Source organism: Pongo abelii, chromosome 5 (assembly GCF_028885655.2).
Source record: "Pongo abelii isolate AG06213 chromosome 5, NHGRI_mPonAbe1-v2.0_pri, whole genome shotgun sequence".
Taxonomy (NCBI): domain Eukaryota; kingdom Metazoa; phylum Chordata; class Mammalia; order Primates; family Hominidae; genus Pongo; species Pongo abelii.
This window is the reverse complement of record NC_071990.2, coordinates 128,934,586-128,952,848: the sequence shown is the minus strand read 5'-3', so window position 1 is coordinate 128,952,848 and position 18,263 is coordinate 128,934,586. Positions and strand designations below refer to the sequence as shown.

The window sequence follows — 18,263 nt, the reverse complement described above, 5'->3', positions numbered from 1 at the left end:
GACTTATAAGTTGATTTTTTATTATATAACAATATTTCCTAACTCTAGCATCCATAACTTATCTGCAGATCCTTAAGATTTTTGATAGTTAATCATACCAATATAGCATCTAAAATAAAAACCAATGTTGCTTCCATTTCAATCCTTATACTTTTATTCTCTTTGTTTCCCTGTAGAACCTTCAGCACAATATTGAATAAAAGTAATGAGACTATGTCTCCATGTTTGGTTCTAATTTTTAACTGAATGTTTCTAATCAATCATAAAGTATGCTGCTTACTCTGGATACTTTTAGTGGATATACTGTATTATGATAAGAAAGTTCTCATGTATTCTTAATTTATAATAGCCAGTGATATGGTTTGGCTCTAACCCCACCAAAATTTCATCTTGAATTGTAGTTCCCATAATCCCCACGTGTCAAGGGAGGGATCCGGTGGGAAGTAATTAAATCGTGGGGGTGGTTAGCCTCATGCTGTCCTCATGATAGTGAGTGAGTTCTCATGAGATCTGATGGTTTTATAAAGGGCTTTCCCCCATTTTGCTCAGCACTTCTCTTGCCTGCTGCCATGTAGGTCATGCCTTTGCTCCTCCTTTGCCTTCCACCATGATTGTGAGGCCTCCTCAGCCCATGTGGAACTGTGAGTCTATTGAACCTCTCTTTCCTTTATAAATTATCCAGTCTCAGGTATGTCTTTATTAGCAGCATGAGAACAGACTAATACAGCCATTTGTCACTATTTATATATATATGGTACCACAGATCCTAGCCAGTACCATAAAACAAGAAACATATATTTAAGACAAAAAAATTGGAAAGGAGGAAATAGATGTCATTATTTTCACATGATATAATTATCTACTTAAAAATTAATCTTCAAAAAAATTATCAGAAATGATCAAAGAATAAAGCAAGGTTAGTGGATATAAGATCATTGCAAAGAAGTCCATTGTGATTCTATATGCTAACAAGAAATAATTAGCAAACGTGCTTTAAAAGACACCTTTGACAACAGCATAAAAATATCAAACACCTAGGAACAAATCTAGCAAAGGGTGTGCCAGATCTTTGAGAAAAAAATATTGATATTTAGAAAGGCAAGCTAATTGAATAAAAAGACACATCATGTGGATATATAGGTAAATTTAATACCATAAAATTGTAATTCTCCAATTGATTAATATGCAGTTCCAGTAAAATACCCACAGAGAAAATTCATTACCAGAATTATAAGAAATAACTCAACATGCATGCTTTTACTGAAATTTTTAGATCACCGCCATATATAAAAATGAGTGTGAAGGCCGGGCGCAGTGACTTATGCCTGTAATCCCAGCACTTTGGGAGGCCGAGGTGGGCGGATCACAAGGTCAGGAGATCGAGACCTTCCTGGCTAACACGGTGAAACCCCGTCTCTACTAAAAATACAAAAAAAAAAAAAAAATTAGCCGGGCATGGTGGCAGGCGCCTATAGTCCCAGCTACTCAGGAGGCTGAGGCAGGAGAATGGCGTGAACCCAGGAGGCAGAGCTTGCAGTGAGCCGGATAGTGCCACTGCACTCCAGCCTGGGTGACAGGGCAAGACTCCATCTCAAAAAAAAAAAAAAAAAAATGAGTTTGTGTGGGACATTGTAAAATTAAAGACTTTGCATTATTGATCATATTGTTGCTTATTGTGCTGAATATTTTACATTTCACATCTTAAGATCTAATCTCAAACCAGGAGGTGGCCTTTATGGGCCACATCAGATGGTTCTATAGCCTTCTGGACTTCAAGGGACCGAGCAATGGACAGCACCAGCAGGACACCAGAGACAGGGATGAGAATTGCAGTAATGATAATTGTAACACTGAATCCCTCACAGCAAGATAATCTTGGGCTAGCTATGTCATCCAATAGGAAATCACTCTTCTCAAAGTAGCATGCTCTGCACATCTTTTTCTGGGTACGGTGACCACTCTGTTCTCTCATCTTTTTAATCCCATTGTCAATAGTATCCTCTTTTCTGTGTAAGTGTGGTGATAGCACCATCCTGGTACTTAACTCCAGTTTACTGAACTCTCCATTGTGGTTTCTCCGACATCTGATCCACATCTTGTAAGTAGTCCCTTTGTAAATAAACCTTTTTCAAATTATTTTACATTGAATGTGCTATGTATTTCCTTGAAAGACCCTAAAAATTACTCATGTATAATAAATATCACTGGGTGAAGAATGAATCAAGTCAAAGCAATCTAGCATCCTGTCAGAAGAAAGTACTCTGATTTTGCATAGCATATTACAATATCCAAAACTTTAGTGACTACAAATTGAATTTAAATCCTATTGATATCTAAGAACAATAACAAGAAAAGCAAGATATTAAAGTATAACATATAAGTGAGAGTTTGCTTACATTTTCATAACTGGATCAACTGACTATCAAGACCTTACATTTGAAGTTTGCTTAACAGATATTCAGTATATAATAATATAAATATCTGTCAGATCCATTTACAGTTACTAGGATCTTCCTTAGATTATGTCTGTGCAGAGGACTATTTGACTTTTTTTCAGACAGCAGAGGGGAAGAGAGGAGCTAGAAATGTAAAGTTTGTAACTTAGGATGCCATCCTTGTTGGTCTGGCATAATGAAACTTGGTCTACTGTGCTCATTTTAAGGCATAATAATTAGTGATAAATTCTGAAACTAGCAAGATGATCCACAATAGGTAAGATAAAGGATTATTAAAATGCAGATAGAGACACTTTAATGACTCTGAGTTATTAAAGTAGAGATATTAGGGGAAGTTTAATGGTGATTCTAAATATGTAAAATGCATTTATATAAGTACCAGAGTTGTTAAAAGTTTTCACTAAGATTAAGACTAAAATGAGAATGGGTTTAGATTGAAATCAGGAATCCAACAATATGTTGGCTATAATGAGTGGCTAGACATTGGGTTGAATTACCAAGAGTACTTACAGATGTAAAGTTATTCAAGACTACTCGATATTCTTGAATAGAAGTCTATTCAAAGCCTAACTGCAAATACACACAACAGTAAAGGCATGAGCAACTAAGGCAGCCATGATAAAATAGCAATTTCTGTCATTCACAAAACATCCTTCTTCCAATATATGAATTAAACTGTAAGTTATTGCTCATAAAGTTAAGTTATAACATGTGTACATGTACTCAGAGAGATTGTAGAATAGCCTTTATTGAGATGGCTGAAATTAGGCTAATCCCAATGTATAATACAGTTTGGTCACCCTGCCTAGAGATAAAAAGATGAATCATGACGTTTACACCTCGAGGACTCTATGATTCATTAATGATTATCTAAAGTGTCATCCAGAGAATAAATACAGTGTGTGACTGCATACATATGTCAATAAAGGTCAGGACAATGGCACATCTCCAAGCTAAGTTACTCTCCAAAAACAAAATGAGCCCAAACACATCAGCTTTTCTCAGTTATGACTCTACTAATCAATTTGTTTTGACTAGCTTCTATGTATCCAATTCTCTGCTGGAGATAATGAGAAAAACAGATATATTATCTTAAAATATTTACTCTCTGGATGAAAAATTATAACATAAGCCAAGACTAACCAAGTATTTTTAAATAGTGTGACATAGTTTTGTAGAAATTCAGGAATGGTAGAATTTGGTTAAATTAATGATAATAATAACAACAATAATAGTTAATTCATACTGATACCCTACAATGCCAAGCACATAGTAATCATCACTTACCATTAGTTATGATTACTGTGTTCCATACACTGTGATAAAAATTAGCTTCACCATTTCATAATAATAATCACACAAACTAGGTATTATTAATGACAAAAAGTCAACAATGTATCATACATGTATGAATAAACAAGTGAAGAAGTAAGTGAAAAAAACTGCGGCTCCAAAAGTTTAAATAACTTGCCTAAGTTCATGAGACAGAAAGATTTGAAACTTAAGCTAAACCTGAAAATATGAGCAGATTTCGGGCTAGAGAGGAAGAGGGAAATACCAAGTATGGGGACTGGAAAGAGGAAAGGTACAGAAGCAGAATAAGCCTGCATGTTAATGAGAAAAAGAGACAGTAAGTCTGATGAGGACAGAGTGATGTATTAGAGAGTACATCTTATAGAATGGGGACAGTACACTTACTTGCGGTCTAGGAAGAAGAGTCTGGATACGATGTAACAATGTAGACATGACTGTAAACAGAATGACATGAGGAAAGTGTTGTTTAATAAAGGTGTAAACAGGCAGCATTAAGCAGTGCAGATCTGAGAGAAAAAAATCTATCATTAACAGAGGAAGCATTTCTAACAGTCTAAACTAGAATTATGAGGATCTGCATTTTGGTAGTTGATTGCAAAGGAGATAAAGAAGAAATGATGAATATAGGATATTTTGAAAGAAAATGTGATTATAGAAGTGAAGGGAAAAAACAAAGCAATGAAGAAGCCCATGTTTAGTGGGAAAGCATATCAAATGATAGTTTCACTAAAAGAAAAATAGATACAGAATATATTGTTTTTCTTTACTAAAAGATAAATAGAAATAGATAAGAGTTGTAAAAAAGAAAAAAATTACTTGAGTTTGAGGTGATAGTGTTATCTCCAAATGTAGATATTCTATGCATTGGTGAGAAGATTGAACTAGGATACGGGTGCAAAATCTGGCTTTGAGATGCAGAGTTTTACATCATGGTATGAAAAAGAGGTGAGGTACTTAAGGCCAATATAATAAGCACAATTGATGGAGAAGAGGAACCAAGTTTAAGTTGTGATTCTGAAATTTAACTAGAGGAAGTCACTTATCTCTGAAACTCAGTTATTCTGTGTTTAGTGGAGAAGATAGTATCTACTTCACACACTTTGTTTTGAGCACAAAAATGAAAGGGCCTTGCAAAATATAAAGCTATATAAATTAAGATATTGTGATGTAAAGTCATGAGAATAGGAGATTGGAAATTTTAAACTACGTATTTCTTAAGGGTTTCCAAGTTGAGACTTTAGCCTTCTTCCCTTGATCGAAGATCCACATTTTGCTGTGCTATGAAGTGGATAACTCATTATTATAAGCAAACATTAGAAGGCTGATTGGCCTGTCTGCTTCTGAAACACAGTAAAAATAATGCTGAAATCTTTCTAAATCTTGGAAAAAGCCTTTGAATAATCATCTTTAAGTTTTGCTTAGTTGAAGCAATATAATTTTAACCAGCAAATAAAAGAATAAATCAGGAAAATCTCCAATTCACAAGTTATTTTTCTTATGGCATACTTATGGGTAAACAAGCATGTTAACTATTGCTTATACTTATTCTGTATTATTACAGTTTTCAACCTTGAAATTGCATAATGCTAAATTATAAAATGAAACATTTAGACACATTGTTTGATTTAAGGATACATAATAATCCATTCTTAATTTTTATTTTACTTTTTAAAGTTATTATTTGCACTGAAATAAATGATACTGCTTTAGGAAAAAAAATCAAAACATAGATGCCTGAGCAGAGTAAAAATTCTTAGAGAAACAGGACTATGCATATTTTGTGTCTTTAGACTATGTTTACAGTATCAATATTTTATTGGTAAAGATTGAGCTGAAAAATATTTGTATCTACTTTATCCATTTTGATTGGATGAGACATGTGCATCTTGATATTTTTTAAGGATATTACAGCTCAAGTTTGGGTACATAATAAGAAATTGCCTAATATAAATTCAAACCAACTTGTGATTACATTTTCACTTGCTTTTTTTTTTTTTCCTTTATTTTTGGTATGCTAGTCGGGGTGTGAGCCTTTTATTATAAATGTCACAGATGTCACTTTTCCTCTTCCCAAAGGTATTTGAAAGAAAATAAGGAAATTATCTCAGTTTTCACCGTATGCTTGAGTGTCCCCAGCACATGGACAATTTCTTGATTCAGCTTTGCATCCCAGCACCTTGGACAGTGCCAGGCTCAAAATTGGCATTTAATACCTATTTTGGAACATGAATGATTTTATCGTGACATCATATTTGTTTTATATGTCTCTAAAGATAAGAATCACCAGAGCTTGAGCATGTTTTTATTTTGCTGTAATAATTGCTTTTATGCAAACTACTCCTAAATTGTTTTTATTTCACTTTTAATGCAAGATCAACACTTGGAAAATTAAATCTCTTAAGCTAAAATTCATGTTAGCACAAAAAGTTATTATTATTTCAAGATATCTTCTTCCTTTTACTTACAAAATCACCATATAAATGTAAGACAAATTAAATTTTAAAATGCCCTTTCAAAAGCAGTGCTTACTTTTATTCTCATACTCAAGCTCACAAAGGAATTCTTAGAGATAGAAGGGAGGCTCCCATGCTCCCCGACCCCCACTCAAAGAAGAAACTGAAAAGAAAAAGAGAAAATTCCACTTAATTTTTAAAAATATTACTACTGTGAAACAGTATGGGTTAGTGTAAATTGTAAAGACATGTATATTCTGAACTCCTCTTTTTAAATGAATTCCCTTTTAGGCTGATATAATGTATTCTTCCTGGTTTCTGTTATTGTTCGCATGCACTGCTATAAAGATTATGGATCCCAGCAATTACTCATTTTCACGGTAGAAACCGGCACTCAATAGAAAACAGGAAAATGTACTGAGGGCAAACCGTTCTGTAAAGGATCTCTGTGGGCCGATATTTATTTCGGTTTGCACTAAATTAGTCGTGGTTTCGCAAGAACCCTTTGTCTGTGGGACGGTGGGTCCCATCATGGCAATCATGGCAACCATTATCTATTCGTGGAAACGACGTCTGATGACTCCGCCCGGGCTGGGGGTGGGGAGGGAGCACCGCGTGGAGAGCTCGACTGAGAATTAAAGTGAGTGAACAAAGAGAACTCCCAGCAGCCGCCTGCCAGCTGCATCAGGAGATGTTAGTCACGCCCGGAAGACTGTTCGAGTCCGCCTCCTTGGAAAAGAAGCTCAAGTAAATAATTGATGGAGAATGACCGAACCCGGGACAAAGCTTTGCAGGAAACCAGTGCATCCGTGTACGAGCGGTTTTGGGATCCTCTACCAAGTACGGAATAAGAGAATAGAGCAAGGAGTTTGAGCGCTGCTGCCAATCTTCCATCTCGGGCGTGGCTCTGGCCTTTCTGTCTCTTTATCCCGCCACTCCCCACCCCCGTCCCCCGTCCCCCTCCCCGCCTTCTTCTCTTTCCTCTTGAAAGTAACCTCTCTTTGGTTACTTCTACCCTATCGTCCCTTGCAATCCCGCCCTCTCTCCTGCCCAGTTCGGTGAGGTCAGCTCATGAATATCTCTGCACTTCCTGGGGAGCGTCCGGGCCAGCTTGGTACCTCGCGTGTTAGCCTGCCGAGAGCTGCAGCTCCAGCCCAGCTGCGGACCGCCGGGAAGTCACCCGCTCTGGGGGCAGCTGAATCTTGTCGTTACCGCCATTGTTTGGAGAAATCGAGTGGGTGTGGAACTGCAGCGAGAGAGCCCAAAGTCATGCTCAGCTGGAAAGTCGCATACAATAATAGGAAGTCGAACTTTCCTCGGCACAGAAAGGCACAATAATAAACCCTGAGATCCCCGGAATATCAGAAGGAAAGTGCTGTTGATTTGTTCAACTACTTGGAAACCTCGCCTCTGCTGAGAAGTGAGCAAGTTCTGGATTTCTAAAGGGTTGGGGATGAATGATGGGGTGGGTTAGCAGGCGGATAAAACTTGAGATTAAAAGTGTTGGTCTAAGCCGTGCCGGGGTTGGTTGGGTGATAATTTTCACTGGGAAAGCCTTGAAGAGATGCAGCATCTTGTCACTTTGTGGGAACCACGTGACAGCAGCCGGATACCTTTGATTGTGGAGCCCAGTTACTGGAACACAAGCTTTTGCCTGCGTTAATGCTGTCTGGGGGCTGAGTTTAAACATTGGCTTCTCAGCTCTGGAATTATTCTGCCTGATTAAAAACAAAAATAAGTTTGCATTGGCAATATAAGTTAGTTAGATAGCCCATGTTAGTGCCACCCATGATGATAAACTAGGCCAGACATTCTAGTAGTATCGTGGCTGGGAGAGAAGATGTAGAAAACAAGTTGGTGGGCAGTTTTCCCCCGATGTCTTCTTTGTTCACCTTTATATTTCAAAGTGAGTTGCAAGGAGGTGCCAGAAACAGAAAGGGAGGTGGATTAGGAACCCTTCGGTAATATTTCTCTATAAAATGAGGAATTACTGCATGCTAAGTTGTGATGCTAACAATAGATGTTAACAAGAATAATGCTAGTAAAATAACTGGCAGTAAAGTAATCTCCTCTCTGTATAGGACAAACATTTTTAAAGCAGAAATTTGTGCCTAGTCATGCCCCTTTCAGTGCTTTAGACAGAAATAATTTTAAGGAAAAGGCAACTAATTGACTAGCTGCCTGGATCCCTAGGGAGAGGAACCCATGAGTCAGTAACTTGCTATTTTTCAGGTTAAAGAAGCTAGTGACAGATTTATCTTGGAAATATACATACTGGAAATTGATCTTACCACCATGAGGGAAGATGCACCAGCCTTCTGGGTTCTGTCTCAGAATTGCTACATAGGAGGAAATGGGCACTTTAAAAAGTACAACTTTTGCCTATGATATGCGATGTAAGAAGATGGCTAAGAATGAAAATATTTTCTATCTAGCAATTACACTTAAAACTAAAGTGATTCATAAGACTACAAAATTGGGTAAGCATAGGAAAATTCATCACCAGAAACTTAGGAAACTGCAGAACTGACCACAATTTTTCCAAATGTATTTTAAAAATTATTTCCCAAAAGGGAAAAAATACGTCTTGGGGTTGCTAATAACTAACCCATATAGACAATTATTAATGCTATTATTTTCTTGAAACTGAGATTAATTTAAAGGCATTCATTATTTATATTTTCTTTTAGTTCTATTATAAAGGAAGTTGGGTGCATTTTCCCAAAAACAACATTAAGGGTTGGAGCTGCCTGGGGAAAGTGTCATTTACCCATAGAAAATTTTCTCTAGGAGTCCTACATCATAACCCTTTTCCTCTAATTGAACTTGGGAATACTAATTAAATGAAAACTTTCTCCAGTAAACTACGCTTTACATATGGATTTGATGGTGAGGAAAGCCAAAGTTGTAAAAGCAGAGTTGACAACTCTAATATATGGACATCTTTTCTTTCTGAAGCTTCTTTTCCACTTTGTCCTCTTTTCTTTTATATCTCCCTTCCCATCAATTCCTGTCTGACTCTGTATCTCACCCTTTCCAAAGCCTGCTACCATGAGAATGTAAGGTTCAGCTGCTTTCAGATCCGTCATTTTGCTGAGGTGGAGTGAGATGGAGACAGCGCCACCCTGGGCAAAACGAGAATTGACAGCCCTCCATCCTATTCCTAAAGACAGCCCTGCATCCTATTCCTAAAGTCAAAGCTTCTATTAAGCGCCTTCCAAATCTCGTCATTTTCTGAGGACTTCTCTTGTAGAGCAATATCACCCTTTGCTCTGCAAAAACGCAGACATGTTGTGTTCTTCTCTCCTTTTGTTTCTGTCCCAGCTTAGGAAGGAAGGTTGGCGGCGGTGAAGAGGGAAGAGGATGATCTAGTAATGGGCTCTTCCAAATCGCATCTGGTAGGTTCTTCTTAGTCATGAGTCAGCCACCAACCGGGGGCGCTGCCCCTGCCACAGCAGCAGCTTCTCCCGCCGCTGCAGCCACTGAGGCTCGTCTGCACCCGGAGGGCAGCAGCAGAAAGCAGCAGCGAGCTCAGTCACCCGCTAGACCGAGGGACAGTTCGCTGCGACAGACAATCGCGGCCACCCGGTCCCCAGTGGGGGCTGGCACTAAACTCAATTCTGTTCGGCAGCAGCAGCTGCAGCAGCAGCAACAGCAGGGTAACAAGACCGCGAGCCGCACGGGGCCGCCCGCCAGCGTCCGAGGAGGCGGAGGTGGGGCCGAGAAGGCGACGCCCCTGGCGCCCAAAGGGGCAGCTCCGGGAGCTGTCCAGCCCGTGGCTGGTGCTGAAGCGGCCCCCGCCGCGACCCTGGCCGCTTTGGGCGGCAGGAGGCCCGGACCGCCCGAGGAGCCGCCTCGGGAGCTAGAGTCCGTGCCCTCGAAACTCGGGGAACCCCCTCCGCTCGGAGAAGGAGGAGGAGGGGGCGGGGAAGGAGGAGGAGCCGGCGGCGGCTCCGGGGAAAGGGAGGGGGGCGCTCCGCAGCCGCCGCCGCCCAGGGGCTGGCGAGGGAAAGGCGTACGCGCTCAGCAGAGGGGCGGCAGCGGCGGGGAGGGGGCCTCCCCTTCTCTATCCTCCTCTTCTGCGGGCAAAACCCCAGGACCCGGCAGCAGAAACTCCGGAAGCGGCGTTGCGGGGGGCGGCAGCGGTGGTGGAGGGAGCTACTGGAAGGAAGGATGTCTGCAGTCTGAGCTCATCCAGTTCCATCTCAAGAAGGAGCGGGCGGCAGCGGCGGCGGCCGCGGCTCAGATGCACGCTAAGAACGGCGGCGGCAGCAGTAGCCGCAGCTCCCCGGTCTCTGGCCCCCCTGCCATTTGCGAGACCCTGGCCGTCCCCTCCGCCTCCCCAATGGCGGCGGCGGCGGAGGGCCCCCAGCAGAGCGCAGAGGGCAGCGCGAGCGGCGGGGGCATGCAGGCGGCAGCGCCCCCTTCGTCGCAGCCGCACCCGCAGCAGCTCCAAGAGCAGGAAGAAATGCAGGAGGAGATGGAGAAGCTGCGAGAGGAAAACGAGACTCTCAAGGTGAGGAGGGTGGGGGGACCCGGCTGGGGGATGGGAAGAGTGGGCCTGGGAGGATTAGGGCGTGTCCCGGCGCGGATGAGAGGCTGCTAACCTGTTAGGGAGCCTTGAAGAGGGAGGAGAACAAGAAAGGAGGGAGGGGGTTTCCTAGGCCTTGTCTGAATTTGAATCTGCTCTCAGTAACGCGAGGTTTTCCTTTAAATTCAAATCTGGGCCTCCGTTTCTCTAATTATAATGGTTTGTCACACTTCTTCCTGGAGAGAGGTAGAGTAAGAGAACGAGAGAGGGCCTAAAGTGGGCCTTTTTCCCCCAGTTTCCTCTTCTACACTCAGCTCCTTGTCACTCCTGTCTCGTGGAGAGAGGGCAATTAAAGCTGAGAATTTGGAATTGGAATGGGGTGTGCACGGTGTGTGTCGGAAGGGCTGGAAGCGAGTTTGATTTTGACACGCGGCCTGTCACCGCCTCAGAACGAGATCGATGAGCTGAGAACCGAGATGGATGAGATGAGGGACACTTTCTTCGAGGAGGATGCCTGTCAACTGCAGGAAATGCGCCACGAGTTGGAGAGAGCCAACAAAAACTGCCGGATCCTGCAGTACCGCCTCCGCAAAGCCGAGCGCAAAAGGCTCCGCTACGCCCAGACCGGGGAAATCGACGGGGAGCTGTTGCGCAGCCTGGAGCAGGACCTCAAGGTCTGCGGCGCGGGGGCTCAATGGCGCGCGGCAGGGGCTGCGGGTGGGGACTTTGGCCAAGGGCTCTTTAGGTTGAGAAGTCTTCAGTGGCGACTGGCAAGGAGCCTTAGGGACACAGTTTCGTAGCGCTAACCACAAAATACTAGGGTCTCAGAAGGGAGAGAACTGGCGGGTGGCTCTAAAGAGTGCAGACTGTGTGGAGGGCCTGGCAGCAAACGAGCTAAGTGTGCTCTCCTGGGAGCAACCGTGGCTCTTCAAGAGGTAATGAGAAGAAGGCTCCCTTCTAGGCAGAAGCAAGGGCGTGGCAGAGCGCAGGCTCTAGCCTTTGATCTGCCCTTCAGTCTGTCTACTGAGAGAAGGCCGGTGGAATCGGGCAGTCAGGAGCTGCACTAAAAGGACTCCTCTGGGGGAGTTGAAACCCAAAATAGGAACTGCATGGGAAGATACTAGAGTTAAGATTTCTTTCAGCAAGTGTCCACTCCACCTCCTTCTTCCAGGACTTCTTCCTTTCTGCACTTGCCACTTAGGTGACTCCCTGAGAAAAAAAAAAAAAAAAAAAAAAAAAAAAACAGATAACCAACTTGCAGCCTGTTTGTGTGAGGTAAATGAAATAATCTTATTTTTTTAAAGTGCAATTGTTCCTTCAGAATTTCTTACAGTGGAAAAATCTCAACCTTGAAGTGCGTTTTCTAGACAGGTGTGGTCTCCAGTTCAGTTTGACTGTAGGCAGATTCATTGACAATGCAAGCTAGATATTAACTTAATCTCCTTGCACAACCAAATAAGTATACTGTTCATTGCATTAACTTCATTAGGATTTAAAGATCATGTGTAATCTTCGTTTTAAAGAAAGCTATGTGTAAACATTTTATGAAAGACGTATTACTTTTTTTCTTAACATTTATTGAGTGCTTAGTATGTACTAAGCACTGTGGCAAACACTGTTACATACATTATTATTTCATTTAATTCTCAAGGGAAAAAAATCTTACAATGTAGGGATTATTAAGGCACCATTTTATAGGTGCAGAAGCTACACCTTTTACAGAGGTTAAGTGCCCAGGCCTGGAAAACAGCTAATAGGTGCCAGGCTCACTCTCCACTCAGTCCAAAATCTCAACCTGTACCCTAAGCCTCTATACCAGGCTGCTCCACTTTTCTTCCAAACCCTAGAATTTCCAGGATAATCTCAAAATATGAGGCAAAAATGCACAGTCATTCAAAAAATAATAATCTCAAGGACTAAAACTTTCCTAAGATTAAGCAACTGGAATTCTAGTTATAAGATTGAAATTCAAGCCCAACCCACTACTTGTAAAAACTTCAATTTCTCATTCTTTAACATAGATTATAATGGAAACATCTACCTCATAGTTTTGTTGAAGTAAAGGAGATTTGTGAAATTTCTCTACATGTGATAAAATGCAATAGAACATTTGTTACCACAGAGTAGTGCAGAAGTTAAGGGAACAAAATTTAGAGCCAGATTGCCAGGTCTCTTAGCCCAGCAGTGTCTACTCATTAGCTGTGTGACCTTGACCTCTCTGAGACTCAGTTTCCTCATCTACAAAATAGAAGTCATAATAGTACCTATCTCATGGGATTTTTGTAGGGTTAAATGATTGATATATGTGAACGGCTTATATGTATAGTTTGTGGAATAATGCCTGGCACATGGTAAACACCACATAAATATTGGGTTTTAATGCTTTCAATAGGAATACAATTTTAGCCCTTATTATATTGTCATTAATTATATTTTATTGTTACAAACACCTTAATTCAGGTTGCAAAGGATGTATCTGTGAGACTTCACCATGAATTAGAAAATGTGGAAGAAAAGAGAACAACAACAGAAGATGAAAATGAGAAACTGAGGCAACAGCTCATAGAAGTTGAAATTGCAAAGCAAGCTTTACAGAATGAACTGGAAAAAATGAAAGAGGTTAGTATTTGATTATTTCATGGTGTACTATGTATTTTTAGCCCTTTAAAAAAGAATCCCAAGGACTAGTATGACTTAAAAATTTTCTTTTATGATTGCAGGACAATTTTTTACTCTTACCCCCATAGTAAAAAATACATGATTTCATACTAATAAATGAGTAGCAACCAAAGATTCTGACCTAAACACGGTATCTAACTCGACATGTACGAGCTTTGACTGATCTCTGTGTTTCATCTCTGTGTCTTCTAAATGTATGTTAATGAAATAAATTCCACAGCATACTAAATGCAAAGAGTGTCAAGCGTGTGAAGGAATGAGCCTTGTGATAGTTGAGGGGAATAATTAGCCCCATGAGATTACTTACTATGGAGTTCATAGAACCATGAATTTTTAGGATGGAAAAGACTCTAAGGTCCATTTGATCTAATTCATTCATTGCTTGAAGTCTCTCTATAGCAAAGCCAGCCCTTCCCACAATGTTCTAATGCTTACAATATCACCAGTGACTATCCCTGAAGATCTTTCACAGCAGCCAATTGTATCATATCATAGCTCTGTTTAAAGATTTTCCTTTTTTTTTTACATGATATATATTTAATTGCAACTTTAGCGAGCTCATCTTAGTTATACCCTTTAGGGTAGAAGAGTCAAAGTTCTCCTTCATGTCAGCTATTTGAAGATTCCAAATGTATTTACCATGAGTCTTCTAAAAGAACAGAATCAAGATAAAGAAATGGAGGAGAAAAGAGAAGAAACATCTATCAAGAAATGATTAGCTTTAAGATAAATAGCAATTTAATTAGAATTAAATTATACTTTTCTTTGATAGCTACCTGAACATGTACAATGCAACTTGTGAAAACTACCATTGAGAAATAGCAAATGCACAAGTTGTCTTCTGAAATATTTCCTCTGTTTGGATAAGCAGAATTCTAAAGAAAATTCTAATCTTTCCACAGACTGAGGTATTGACCTACCTGTCGCTGCGGTGCTTATCTCAAAATGGTACAAAATATAGTGCAAATAACAGTGCAAATATCAACAGTCTGATTAAGAGCATGTCTTAGGACTTTGCAGAATACAGTTTCAGTGGAGTAAACTATTTTTTGTGATCTGTTTACTTATATTATCCTGACTTTAAACATTTTTTAGCATAAGAAAATAGTAAAAAAAATTTTAATGATATGAAATCCTTGGCTACTAGCTAGGAGTCGCTCTGTGCTATAGTAGAAAAATATGGAGACTGGGAGTTGTGTGATCTATTTTCACCAGTAACTGGGTGACTTTAAAAGGTCTGTAACTTGTACTTGTCTACTTTTATCCAGTTCTACACTGAAAGGTTGTTTCTGATGATTCTCAACATCTTTTTCTGGTATGTAAGACTTTCCTCGTGAAATTCAGAACATTGCGATTTAAGGAATGGCAAAGATTTTTTCCCTAAAGTTAAGAGATCAAATATGAAATTAATATAGTTATAAGTATATATTTCTTCAACAATAATGTACAGTTGAAGGTATGTCAAAAATTGACTTTCATTTATAGGAAAAAAAAGTAAAGTAGGTAACTGTATTAGTTCTCTAGGGTAGCTGTAACAAAATACCAAAAACTGGGTGGCTTAAACAGCAGAAAAAATGTATTGTCTCACAGTTCTGCAGTCTAGAAGTCTGGAATCAAGGTGTTAGTAGGGGTGGTTCTTTCTGAGGGCTGTGAAGGCAGGATATGTTCCAGGCCTCCCTCTGTGGCTTGTAGATGTCCATCTTCATGGTCACATGGCATTCTCCCTGTAGCTGTCTGTTTCCAGACTTCCCCTTTTTGTAAGGATATCAGTGATATTAGATTAGGGTCTTCCCTAAGGACCTCATTTGACCTGCCTGGGCTCAAGCTATTCTCCCACCTCTGCCTCCCTAACAGCTGGGATTACAGGCATGAGCCATCACACCCGCCCCTCATTTTAATTTGATTACCTCTGTAAATACCTCCGTCTCCAAATGAGATTTCATCCTGAGCAACTGGGGGTTAGGAATTCAATATATGAATTTGACAGGGAGGGTAGAAGGAGAGAACAGAATTCAACCCACAGCAGCAACAATCTAATAGCTTCCAGTGAGCAAGCAAAGAGAAAGTTCATTGTCAGTCTCATAGGCTCCATTCCCTATTCATACGTTACTTGTGCTCTGTCATATTCCTTGAATGTTTTAAATTGTAAACATTCAAGTACAAACAAACTTCGCTTGATTACCAGAGATAAAAAAGAAATGCCTTGTAATTTGGTGTCATGTGAATGTTTTAAGTGGATACCTGAAAAATTATACTTAAGAATGGCATAAGAGCTTTCTGATTTTCATTTTACTTCCGTTAAAGGGGAAAATATGCACAGACTGTCTATCCATTAGCCAGAAGGATGGGACCTCTCCCATCTTAAAATAAAAGCCAAAATAATCTGGCCACCAGGAGGAAAGGGTAGAGCTTGGGAATGTCCTCAGGAGATTGTAAAGATGTGTTTCCTTGATTCTTTTGCTCACACTGTTCCCTGTGACTATTTCCTCCTTCGGGGCTCTAATTCTGGGTTGGGAGAAAGCTGTTCCAGTACCAAGAAGTGTGGGTATATATGTTCATACCAAAGAGGCAACTTAATTCTCCTTGGAGTTATAAAAAACCAAATGTCAATGCCCGATTAGAGAATACAACAATCAAAGTAAAAATAATTTAGGAGTATATATGCAGAACATCAGCCTTTAAAGTAATCTTTTATTAGGAAAATGGCATTCACGATTTGAGAAGATGGAAGGTGGTGGGGAACAGAAATAAAAAAAAACAGGAAGGGAGAAAGAGTGGAAGATAAAGATCTGGAGGATACTAAATATAATAAAGGAAAACCAAATAATATTCTGGTAGGAGTGCTCTATAATTATCCATTTGAGGTTGACCTTCATAGTGTTCAGAAAAATGTCAGAAATAGAAAAAGTAGTTTAACAATATGTTTAGAAATCAGAAATGTTTCATTCAGATAAGATTTTTGCAATGGTAATTTTATGATGCTCTAAAATGGTAAATATTAAAACTGAGCTGCAATTATAATTGGCTTACTCTGTGGATAAGGGTTGTAAGTTACTCCTTGGATGACTTGCAACAACTTCAGTTAACCATCTGCTTCATTGGTTGTAAAATGAAAACATATTCAAGCCCTTGGTGAGTGTTAACCAACTTGGTTAATTTGGTGAGTGATGAATTGTCATCCCTTCGTGTCATTTTTTTAAAGGAGAAAAGTAGAACCAGGCCAAGCTCTCCATTAAGAGAAAAGACACTAGTTATAAAGTCAAAAAATCATAGAATATACTCGAAAGAAGCAATCCTCCAATTCCAAGATTTTAGATCTTTATATGGAGTCATATAGATGTTGAACAGCACCACTGGGACCAATAGACCATCTGCTACAGTTTAGAACTGTTTGCTAAAAATTTAATTAGCTTCAAGGGTATTGACCAATTGCTCTCAGGACTGGTGGCTGCACAAGGTCTTGTGCACCTCCTCACATCTATCTGTCTATCTTCTCCCCCTGAGAGATGGAGTAGGCACCTGGGAGTAAGAAGAATTGAGTAGAGACAGGATGGAGGTAATTAGCTGCATCTATTGCATCTCATTGCTTGTATTGAAATAGCTCATGTTTGACCAATTGCAAACAAGAGGGACCTCTTTGAATGCTGCCTTCGAATCTTAATAGCATTTTCATCCCAATTGTAAAACATTGATTGCTACTAGCACTATGCTTTCTTGCTGTAGAAGAATGCCTTTACCTTTCTGTAACCTGTAGAAAATGGCATTCTATCTTTCAACATTGCAAATGATCAAAGAGACAGAGGTTTTTAATTAAAGTTATGTCATGTAAACAACAACTAGCTCTTTGAACGCCAGAATGGGTTCATACACAAATAGGATAAAGTGAGGTTGTGGAGGAAGCTTTGGACAATGCATTCTCTGTGAGAGGCGAGTTTTTGCTCCAGTTAAATTGAGGATCACTGCCTGTCATGAGGTTCTGCTGCTGTAGCAGTGAACTTTATTTTCAAAGCTTTGAAACTCCTTGTAATCATCAAGAGAAGAAGAGTCATCTGGTGTCACTTTTAAGGTCTGGTGCTTGTTGAAGTGTTAATAAGAGACATTTGAGCAAAGAATTCACCAACAGAGGAGCAAACAAAAAGAGTAAGATGATGATGATGAGAGGTGTTATCAGATCTTTTTTCTTTTCAGAATCTGTACTTCTTATATTGTCTCATACCTCACACATACACAAGATTCTTAAAAGAAAATAATTTTCTTAACTTTTCCCAGTCTTTGCTCCAGAGGGGCCTTAACTGGCCTACTGAAATAGCATCATCTATCTTGGACTTTTATTTTTTGTGCACTTGGTATAATAGATCTTATCTATTACAATGAACTTTTATTCTAGAACACAAAAATGATTAGTACTATAAATTTTAACAGCGTCTCTGTTTTTCTTGTTTTTTAGAGTCCCTTGAGAGTATATCTGTATACCCAGATTCTCTTTACAAATGGAACACTTTAATAGGCAAATTCTGTACTATATATTTACAATTACCTATTTATTTTCTTATGTAAAATAAAGAACTGATCATAGCTACACTTGGTTCTAATAGGGAATGTTTACCTGAATAATAAAATGTGAAAAAGAAATGTTGAGTGATAAATCAGCGAAGAAGCATTCCAAGAGACGGTTTAATGGGGCATTTCTTGCAAATATTTTCCCCTGGTTCTGGTAGTTTACTTCACATTTTAAAATAAAACAGTAGTCATTGATATTTTAAAATGAAATGGCCACACATATATTTAGATGCATCAATTAAACATTATTATTTTAGTTATATCTTCTCA

The 18,263-nt window shown here is 39.6% G+C and overlaps 1 protein-coding gene across 7 annotated transcripts in view; it reads left to right on the top strand.

Annotated features, from left to right (window-relative positions):
* Positions 1-6,813: 6,813 nt before the first annotated feature.
* Positions 6,814-18,263, top strand: part of MTCL3 (MTCL family member 3) — a 65,392-nt gene continuing 53,942 nt past the window's right edge. For 4 of the 7 annotated variants that reach the window (XM_054558140.2, XM_054558139.2, XM_009242236.4 and 1 more), the window contains exons 1-4: positions 6,856-7,643; positions 9,548-10,739; positions 11,204-11,428; positions 13,215-13,373. In XM_054558140.2, the coding sequence (XP_054414115.1) occupies positions 9,639-10,739; positions 11,204-11,428; positions 13,215-13,373 (1,485 nt within the window). In that variant the 5' untranslated portion in view covers positions 6,856-7,643; positions 9,548-9,638. Of the gene's footprint in view, positions 10,740-11,203; positions 11,429-13,214; positions 13,374-18,263 lie in introns of all 7 variants that reach the window. The other 3 variants (XM_054558137.2, XM_054558138.2, XM_054558136.2) reach the window with 3 other exon arrangements.